Source organism: Merops nubicus, unplaced genomic scaffold (genome assembly GCF_000691845.1).
Source record: "Merops nubicus isolate BGI_N331 unplaced genomic scaffold, ASM69184v1 scaffold7335, whole genome shotgun sequence".
Classification (NCBI taxonomy): domain Eukaryota; kingdom Metazoa; phylum Chordata; class Aves; order Coraciiformes; family Meropidae; genus Merops; species Merops nubicus.
In genome coordinates, this window is record NW_008607634.1 from 23893 (window position 1) to 34453 (window position 10561).

The window sequence follows — 10561 nt, forward strand, 5'->3', positions numbered from 1 at the left end:
ATGGGAGTTTCCCACTGACTTCAGGGACAATAAAGTTTGCCAGTGCTGTATGTTTTGTACAATTCCACCTATGTCAACAAATCTGTGATTTTCAATAACAACTACTACTTCTCAAAAATGTCTTTCTGACCTTGGTTCAAAGATCATGGAGTTTGACTGTGGGTGTCTGTATGGCATTCGTATCACATTATATGTGATTTGGGTACTTGGTTTTGGGTACTACATATAGCTGTTAGGCTATTACATATAGAAATAGTGTAGCCATATGGGACAGAAGAACACATGGTACATCAGCTTCAAGAAAGAATTCTCCCCAAGTATTCAACACAGGGAAGAAGAAATGGCAAAGCCAAATACAAGCAATACTACTTTTACAAACAGCTCTATTGTCTTTGGTCCATGGTGTTATTAGTCCTCTCTACATACAAATGTACATTTTATTACTGGAACAGACTGACAGTAAACAAGTCTTTATTTCTCAGAAAGCATCACCTTGCAGATTGTTTTAAGTTAGTGCTGATGTCATGCTTCCTGCACTAATCCAAGCAGTGATTCCATTTAGACACTCAAAACGCCATCTGTGATCTGCTCTGAGTGTTGGGCTATGTGCACTCAGCCTTCACCCAGCAGGAACTGGGACATTCAATACCTCTTGGTATCAAGTCTCAATGAGAGACTTACATTTCTGTGTGGAAACACTAACTTGCTCAAAAATTGATTCAGAGCTACGAAGTCCAACACAGCACTGAAACCCGTCATGATTTCACCAGTAATGGAACAATCACTCTATCAGTTGATGAAACCTGTTGTCCATTTGTGTGCTGAAGAACAGACAAAATAATGCCTTTTGTGGCAAAGAGAGAAATGGGTGAAAAATGTATTTTAAACCTTAGATCAGTGAGCTCAAAGTCTGGTTACAATTCTAGTATCCTTTCCCCCCCCATTAGAAAAGAGAATTTAACAAAAAAATCAACTTTGACAACTGCTAAGACAAAAATGATTTCTCCAGCTTTATTTGCTTACAACAGAGTATTTAGAATACCACTAGTGCATTCTTGTCAGTTTATGCCACACCATGATGGTCAAATCAGATTTCCTACACAGACAAGTTCCCACAGTCTATTCTATACAGGCATAGACGTTTGGCTTGTCCTGTAGGTTTCCAAAAGTTTTTCTCTTTTGCATGTGAAGTTGTGGGAACAGTTTTTAAGTAACAAAGGAATAATAATCTTATGTCTTACTTTATGGAGAGCTCAGCCATCACTTAATCTTCACATCTTCAGCTGAATAACAAAATGTATGATATGTGTCCAAAATGCAGGAACCTGTGTTCCACTGCACATCACTGCACATCTTCTTCCATCTTTAAACTACAACATTAACTGTAAAGCTTTTTTTTCTGCCCATTATTACATAATTTAATATAACTTAATTAAAACCATTTAATTTAATGCTTAAAATAATTACTCCCAGGAAACCAGCAGCAGAGGTTTCTCTGTGAAAAAGGACAGAGGACTCTGGCTGGAGGCTAAAAGTAGCAATGATACTCTTTTTAGATAATGAAGATGGTTGTTTACATGTAAGAAATCAGAATTCTGTTTTTAGGGGGTGAGAAGACTTTGTCACCGTAACCTGGGACAGTTTGGCTCCCCCACCAGTAGGTACAGTCCCAAGCATGCCTCATCTCCGTGTTTCGGTAACCTGGAGTAGCTCACCTCCTTCCCACCCCCCTGTATCCCTGCACAGGCACCAACCTGACGGCCAGATGCAGATCTCAGAGTTCAGACAACAGCACCTGCATTACACCAGGGAGTTTGCTAGTGAGCAAAACAGCATATGTATGATTCGCTGATCACCACGAGTTTTCTTATCCACCCCTGTGGTGCTTTCTCTTGAGCTCCACTCCCCAGCAGGGCTCCACTGCATTAGGTCCCTGTTTGATGAGCACCAGTGTCCCGGGGCTCCCACTGTGGTAATGCCAGGCCTTCCATAAAGCCACAGCTTTCACTCCCCCAGTGTGGTGCCTCACCCCTGAGGGATCTGCACCTACCTTTCATGTGTAACACAGTGTTACCATTTTAATTCTGTTTGGAGAAATGCAGTAATTTTTGTAGTACATGCAGTAACATATTATGATAAACTTTTTCAAAGCACAATTTTAACATGTATTAAAACATACTCATTTTTTTACATTACAACCTTGCTATACCAAAAAATACAGAGTACTGAAGCGAATTCTGCCTGTTTCAGGTAATGGAAAAGGTCAATAAGTCTGATACCTACAGGCCATTGGATAAAGGCTGGACATTATGTCCTGATCCCAGGCTTTAGAAAATAATGAATGGCTAGAGTTTTAATTTCAATGACAAACATTAACTTCACTCAGCTTTCAAATATTGCATCCTGACATCTGTAGATGAACATATTTTTTGCATCTTGTTTCTTTTTTTCCTGTCTCTTCCTATGCTTATTTATCATTCATGGCTCTCATTTACAGGTTCCTGTATGGGCTTTTCCTGCAACATACCTAACCCTTCCTCTTTCCTGGCCAGAAAATAGTTGCAAAGCAAACAACCCATGTCTCTGTGTGCTTGATGCCTAAAGTAGTGGCATTGCTCGAGAAAAATCTGTTTCCCTGTTGTAATTACTGTCATGACATGGGCACTGCTCATTTTTAACGTACATTGGGTGGAGGGCCTGGGAAACAATGCTTATAAATTTCTGCATCATAATCCTCCTGCAAGCTGCACCCTTCCAAAGTAATTGTGTGAAATAATGAAGGGAAAGTACATAGCTGAACTGCTTTGTTACCACATAGCTTTTTGCCTTGATGAAATCTTCTCATGTAAAAATGTATGCAACTTTTACAGTACACGCTGGTTGGTTTGAAATTCCAAGAAACTGTGGAATTGGATCATATAAGCACAGTTCTAAAGAATAAGGACATCAGTAAGTGCATATTAACTAACAAAAAAAAACATATATTTTTTTAAAAATTAAATTCTGCACATTTTAAATGCACTTTTATCACCTTGTGTAGTCACCTTCCAATTTTGATCTTCAGTGAACCCAAGGGAGCTGAAAGCATTCTGTAATTTTTAAATCAAATACCTAAGCAACCTCACCAACTTGCCAGGCTGGCAAATATTGAAAATAGGCTAAGCGACCAGCCTAGGGCTGTCCACTTCTTCACTGACAGAGAAAATACTGAACTCTGGGATCTCTGAATCTCACACCATTGCTCTGTTCATCATCAGAAACATCCAGGGAATTGAACAGTACCTCATTACTTAAAAAAGTTGCTTTAACTACAGCATCATGACCTTACATGTTCCTTCTTGCTCTCAGCCACATGAAAAATGTCTTTGAAGTGTCTCCCCAATCTTCTGGTATTTTAATAAAATCTCTGTAGTTTTCTTTTTCTTTCTAGTGCTTCATCCCTCCTCTTCCTCCTCCTCCTCCCCACATAAAAAATATTCAATGAAATGGAACCCAAAATATAAAGAGGATTGCTAGGAAGGAAAATACTACTGCAACTCAGGCCAAGATAAACTTTCAAACTGGTGTGTAGGCTGTGCACTAATTTTATCCTCCGTCTTTGTCTAACAATGCTAAAAATATTGCCTGTTCTGCAGAGCTGCAATACAGATTTAAAAAAAAGGAAAAGAAGTAACCCCCCACCCCCCATATGATATATTCTGTTTTGTGCAAAACTGCTCTGTTTGTTATAATTCTGCAAATTACAGTACTTACAGGAAGCTCCTATGAAGACATGAAAATCAGGAAAACTCTAAGATCATATAGAATTTAGTATAAAATTTTCATTTATAATAAAAAGCCTTCAAGAACTTAAAAAATCTGACTCAGAAACGTGAAGAGTTTCAAGAAGTCTTTTGTAGCAGTTATGCTTTCCTCATAAGTTCATCGGATAGTTAAAACCTGTGTATAAACATCTCTCATCTTCTGAAACAACTTTCTGAAACTGAAACAACTGAAACATTCCGGTTACTTGGCACTCCTCCAACACAAGTGAAAAAGAAAGAGACCCCACATTTTTCTCTTAAACTATATAGGTTTTTCCAATAAGGGAGTAGGCACGGGGAACATACACAACTCAGACTGATCCTCATATTCCAGATGGTACCAGAAATACTGTTAGCTAGAAAGAAAATCCAGATGCAAATCTGATGTGAAACACCAGGCAAATCTGAAAACTAGCCCAAAGCAAAACACCCAAACTTGAATTGCCTAAGAGCACTCTCAGGTGCTGTGCATTCTGAATATCAGAAAATGTGAGGTATGCTGCTGATTTCCTACTGCCATTTCTTATGCTGTGATTTATGTTACCTATCTGCATTTTTTTACCAGGCAAACTCACTCCCTAAACAATCCCTTCCTCTTCAGTAGTTTCAGATATACTTCTGTATCTATAGGATTCTGGAGGGAGAGGTAGGGTGGAAACGAAGTTCTTTGCATGTGTTTACAACTATGTTGTGAATCTTTTGGCTAAAATTGCCAGGAATAGTGCCAAGGCTAGTGAGGAGAACTGAGGGAGAGACTTTACAGCATTTGTGGATTTCCTTTTGGACACATATTCACTAAAGCAGCTAAGTGGCTGGCCCAATGGGATCCATGTGGCAGCACAAGGCTCAGCCGGAGTAGGAAAGGCAGCCTAAAAGTGAGACAGCTGCACATACCACCACTGGTTCCCTGACCAGTCAGTCTGAGAGCAACTACTCTGAGACCAGTTTTCCTCTTTCTGTTGAATGTACCTGAAAATCTGAACACAGCTCTACAAGATTTACTTTTACCCTGCTCCTCCTTCCCCCCCCCCAACTAGTTGATAGGAATTTGTAGAGATACAGTTATTGATATACATCACTGATAATGCACAACACCATGAAATAGTGTGTACACACTCCCAGAGGAGAGAATATAATTCGGTCCCCACTTTTGAGCTGAAGATGAGATCACACGCTAACAGGACACTAATGCACCCTCCAGTCAATATATGTATTTTAAAAATGAAATTAATACAGAAATGATGAGTAAAAAATGTACATGTGTACTACGCATTATTTTAGAGTGATGCATTTAGTTAGTGTTTTAACAGTGCAGTGTGTTGAGAGAAAAATCAGAGCAGACCCACTGAATGGACAGGCTGCCACCTGATGAGATGGATCCAGACATAGCATCTGATCAACCCTAATGGCATGCTTCACAAATTAACAGAAAATGAAAAGAAAGAAAAGCAAAATGGAAATTTTAGAGTAGCATACTTTTTTTTTGTACCTTTACTCAGACAGTAGGATAATTCTAGGAGTGTGGTTCAGATAAATACACACACCTACAAGATCAGCACTTTTGCTGAATCCCAGACTTGTGAATTATGTAGCAATATTAAAAAAAATATAATGAAAATATAAAGAAACAGAAACAAAGAAGCCTTTTGGTTTAAAATAATAGTAACAAAAAATATCTGCTCTAAGCTGTAAAGTTCAATTGCAGTGTAAATGTAGCATAACATTTTAGAACATGTATATCTTAGCTGAGATTGTACAAACACTGTAGCATTCTTAACATGAATACAGTGGCTGATTTAGCTTAGAACAACTCGGAAAATATATATAACAACAAATTTCCAAACAGTGAAAAAATACAAGTGTACTAGTAAACCTTCTGGGTGCCAATCAGATAATTTTGATTGCATAACAACATTACCAACTATTTGCTCATCCTCCCAGGCTATTCCAGAGGTAACATTTTTGAGATAACCAATCCTCAGACAGATATGACACATTGGACATATTTTGTGCTGAAAGAGTGGCAGATTCTAATTCCCTGCATCACCTCTCTCTCAGGAAGGAGGAACTAGCTGCTGCTTTTCATTTTGATATCATCACTTTTGCCACAACTACTAGCTTCTTTAGCACAGATAGAACAGCAACATATCTACACTTACAGCTGGAGTTGAAACCATCAGGAATTTTGCTTTCCCTGAGCCTAAAATGTAATTATGCTGCTGCATCTTTTTGCAAGGTTTAAATGTTGAACATCTGAATAACACACGAGACTAGCCCTAAATCCTCATGCAAGGGTATGGAGCCTGCCACCCTCTTTTTGTACTTAAAAAGCCATGCTTCATACAAAAACACTTTAGTTTCTCAGGTTTCAGGGTTCTAAACTATAATCAGCACTTCATGAAAAAAATACCAAGAACTTTTTATTCAGCCAATTACTATGTTTGTTGCACTACGATAGTTACTTGGTACGATATCAATAAATGGCCACATGTAGAGGGACAGACAGAACTCTGCTTGTGGAAGGAAGCCATTGTTTAAAGGGATAAAGCTTTATCCCTCTATTGTGCTTTTGGTGCAAGATGAAGTTTTATACTCCCAGCTGTTATGTCTTTGGAATGAAATGAATTGTGGAAAAGAAAAAGGATAAAAATGAGGGAATTGGGTAAAAAGCTAAACTCAGCAAGAATGCTTGTGATTTTAGGTATTTGTTTACTTCCTTGCATGCCATGCTGCCTCTGAAAAAAAAGTGGGAAGTAAACATAAGAAATAGGTTTCATCTGTATCCACAGTAATGGTTCAGTTTTAACCACAAGGAAGATGTGAACATGGAACTGCTGAAATATTGCCATGTGATATGTATACATCTGACCACTTGAAACGCTGTTAAGATTGGGGTTCATTATTTGCTATATAGATACATTTATTACCTTAACCAGCTCAGGAGAAATCACGACTTTTTTTCTATTCAAACTTGGTCAATTCTGAACAAGCAGAAGATAAATGCTGAAAACACTGCCCCTTCCTCAGGTGATACAAAGGAATACCCTAAACAGAGCTTCAGTTGATGCCATCTGCCACTGGAAAAGATACTCACTTCTAAATGCTGCCAACGTTTGCACATATTTAAGTAGGAATGATGAACATCAGTTGCATGTCAGTGTTTGCTAAAGATGTATTGTTTGGGATTCTTAGTTTGTTCATCTACTGCATCATTTCTCATTACTAACCCTCTCTTTTGGTGTAATGCACCAGGTGGCACCAGGAGGTTTAATTTAAATAGAAAACTGGCATTTTCCTGATCACCAGCCAAATGAATCCTGAGGAGGCAGTATAAGAAATACTGCCTCTCATTCTGCTTGCACTGACATGAGTGAAGACTTGCCTTCCAATATTTAAATATAACAAAATTCTAAGAATGGATCTACTGTCCCCAAAGACTTACATCACATGGTTTAACCTAAAGGTGGTTGCAGGGAGTAGGTAAAAGAGAAAAGAAAACACATTGGATTAGATCCTCATGAAGTGCAGGAGCTGAAGGTCTAACTCAGTGTTATTAGATTGGATGCACACTATGAAGTTAGGTAAAAAGTATTTGGGTCTAAAATCAAACCAATGGATGAGAAAAAAAAAAAAAAAAAAAGGGGATGTTTTATGTCCCCAGGTATACCAATGAACTCAAGGTGGATACCTGGGAGGGTATCCCTGTTATCCAGCTCCAAAAGAGGAACAGATGGCATTTAAAACATTCTTTACGTGCAAGATAATTTAGCATTATAGATTTCTGGTTAAATAACTGTGAAGTGATGCCAGAATCATGTTCTGAAACCGACACCCCAGTATTAGCTGCAAAAATATTTTTGTGACCATTCTCTGTGATGAAGGAGTTCCTCTAGCCTGAGCCATTTATTGAGCACACACACAGTCTAATAGGACATCATCTGATCAAAGTTGGATACCTGACTTTGGAGTATGAGAATCATAAACTTGCTTACGGTCTATCTGGTCTGCAAACACTTCCCCATAGATCATCCAATAAGGCATGTAAAAAATGTTTTTCGCCAGCTTCCATGAAGGCTCCTCATTGGGGAAGAGAATAGCCTGTCTTGCGACACCAAAGCTCATCAGAACCACCAACATGATGATGACAAAGTACATCATGTCAATCATCTGAATGTAATGACAGGAAAAGAGAGAGAAACAGAGAGAGAAGGAACAAGAATTAGAGGAACTTATTTGCCCACATTCCTGTTATTATATGCTGCAAAAAAAGTTTGTAAATCTCATAAACAGTATTTTCAAAACAAATTTTGAAAAGTCATTCTCAATTTCACACACAACAAATTTAATTTTCAAAGAAGTGAAGCGGTACTACTGTGCCCTTGATTTTACTCAGTGTTGTTTGTAAGAACAATTTAAATGTTATGAATAGGCTGAAAACACAAGATGCCACCTGGTCACACCAGTTGCCTCAACAAGAATTTTCCAGGTTCACTGGAATCAGCAGCCTGGTCTGGGCAAGGGTCATGAGATGATGTATTGTTTATAGGCAACTAGTGGTAACTGTACCAAAACAAAAGGGCTGACATGGATTATTCTACTCATTGGTAGTTGTTGTCTTGGAGCAAAGGAAGAAAGCTGCATCTAACATAAGGAGTAACGGGTGGCAGAACAGCCTGTTACTGCAACATAAGGGACACCGTGGTGATAACCTGTGAGAGAGGAAAGCTGTGATACTGGCTGGACTAGAAATCAGGTTGATGGGGGAGTATGATAAAGGCCACATGAAAAAAAATAAATGTAGATAACACAGACACTCAACTCCATTATTCTCCATTGCTGAAGACTAATTGAAGATTTCAATTAGTACTTGTAAACAGTGCATACCCATTCAAAATGTTCCTAGAAAAAGTAGGACAGCAATCCTAAGAGGTGCTGAACAAAGGCTGGAAATTAGAAGAGGAGCTGTGCTAGAAGAGACCTTCCTGAGAGCAGAGCAATTGTTATCAAGCAGGTAGAGCAGTGATGCATTATATCCCAAAATAAATGTGAAAAAAATGAGGCGTCCTTTGAGGTCCCTGCTAAAACCCCCTTTAAAACCTTTACGTACAGGTTTACTTATGGGTCTTTAGATATAAGGCTTGTTACTACAGAGCTATTTTTAACTGCTTTGGGTGTAACTTTTGTCTCTGGCTGAAACTCGACCCAAAACTCCTCTACACCCTACGAGTTTTAATCCCTTCACTCTCCGCATTTTCCGGCTCAGCTGTACTCTCCCTTCCCTATGAGGCAGTTGTGCAACCAACCTGACCCTCAACTGGTGGCCTTATTGCTCCACGGGGGACTTGCTGCAGCTCAAAAGCAGGGTTGTTCAGGACAGGAGCTGGTGAAGAAGGGACTCATTTGCAGCAGATAGACCTGGCACTGCTGCAGGGGTTCTTCAGTCTTAAAACACAAGGAGAGAGCCCTGAGGTCAAAGTAACACAACAGATGAGCAAAGAGAAAAGGATATTCTCATATTTACTGAGAGAGAGGCTGTAGGAGAAAGACACTTGTAGGGCAGGGCTCTGGTAGGAGAGACTCAAGGAGCTGGAAAGAAGGAACTGGGAACAAGCGAAAAAAGGCAAGGAAAAACAAAAGTCTTGAGGTCCATAAAAAATTCAGAAAAGAAAGAAAAAACCTGGGGATATGAGAGAAGAAAATAAATGCCTTAAAGAATTAAAAACCAGGAAGTACAGTACCAACATTCCTATGTTATTCAGAGCATTAATCTCAAAAAAAAACTGATTGAAGAGAGCATTCTGAAATGGGAAAGCTGCATAATTACATTTAGTTTTTACTGCTTTTCAGGAAGGAATTTGAAGATGAAACCTGGCCCCTCCTTTCTATTCCGATGAAACTTTGTTTCAGATAGAAGTATATAACACAGTATGAGCTATTATAATACCTATTTTAAATTATAAAGCAATCAAATAATAAGTATTTGATGGCAACTTAAGAAAATTTCTTAAATGCTTCCAGTGTGTTTGATCAGGACTCACACAAGTTTGACCTCATGTTGCAAGTTTTCTGTGCTATTCTCTGTTCAAGCTGCCCTTTCCCCTCCTTCAGTTGGCTGTCTTTCTGAAACATCAGTAGCTTGTCTGAAATCCAGTGAAATAGATGGGTGAGTTTCCACTGATTCTAATGGGCATTGGATCAGGCCCTTTGACCTGCAAGGTCAAGGTACAATTGCTTTTTTAAGAAGACAATGGCCATTTCAGTCATTCTGAAGAACTCATTAATAGTCTTCCTCAAAAAGTGATAAAATAAGGAACTGTTGTACAGTTTTATAAACATGCTGTCTCGATTTCCCCTTTTTTATTTGCACAGAAGCTAAGCAAAAGTAGACATTTCCACACACCAAGCGAGCTGACATACCTCTGACTCTCATGAAGTGCCACAGTGATTTCAAGATGAAAGGGAAGTAAATCTATCACCACACAGGGATCACAAAAGCACATTGCAATGTAAATATTCTGTTACTGAAATTAGTAGATAATAATAAACTTGGCCATTCAGCTTCCTCCTCCAATCTTTACCTTTGCTTTAGCCCATTGCTTTTAAATTTCTCAAGCCCATTCCTGACTCTGGCTCAATTTCACTTGCATATTTGTTCACAGTGCCTGGGGGTAAAATCTATTACACCTATTTTGTTGGATACAACATAGAGACAGGGGAAGGGAAAGTTCCTTAGCACTGGGAAGGCGGAAAGTTGGAAA

General features: G+C 38.8%; 1 protein-coding gene across 1 annotated transcript in view; it reads right to left on the reverse strand.

Annotated features, from left to right (window-relative positions):
• LOC103772669 (transient receptor potential cation channel subfamily M member 3-like) overlaps window positions 1–10561 on the reverse strand; it is an 87742-nt gene that overhangs the window by 11760 nt on the left and 65421 nt on the right. Inside the window, 1 exon segment of the mRNA XM_008940009.1 lies at window positions 7760–7970. Within this exon segment, the coding sequence (XP_008938257.1) occupies window positions 7760–7970 (211 nt within the window).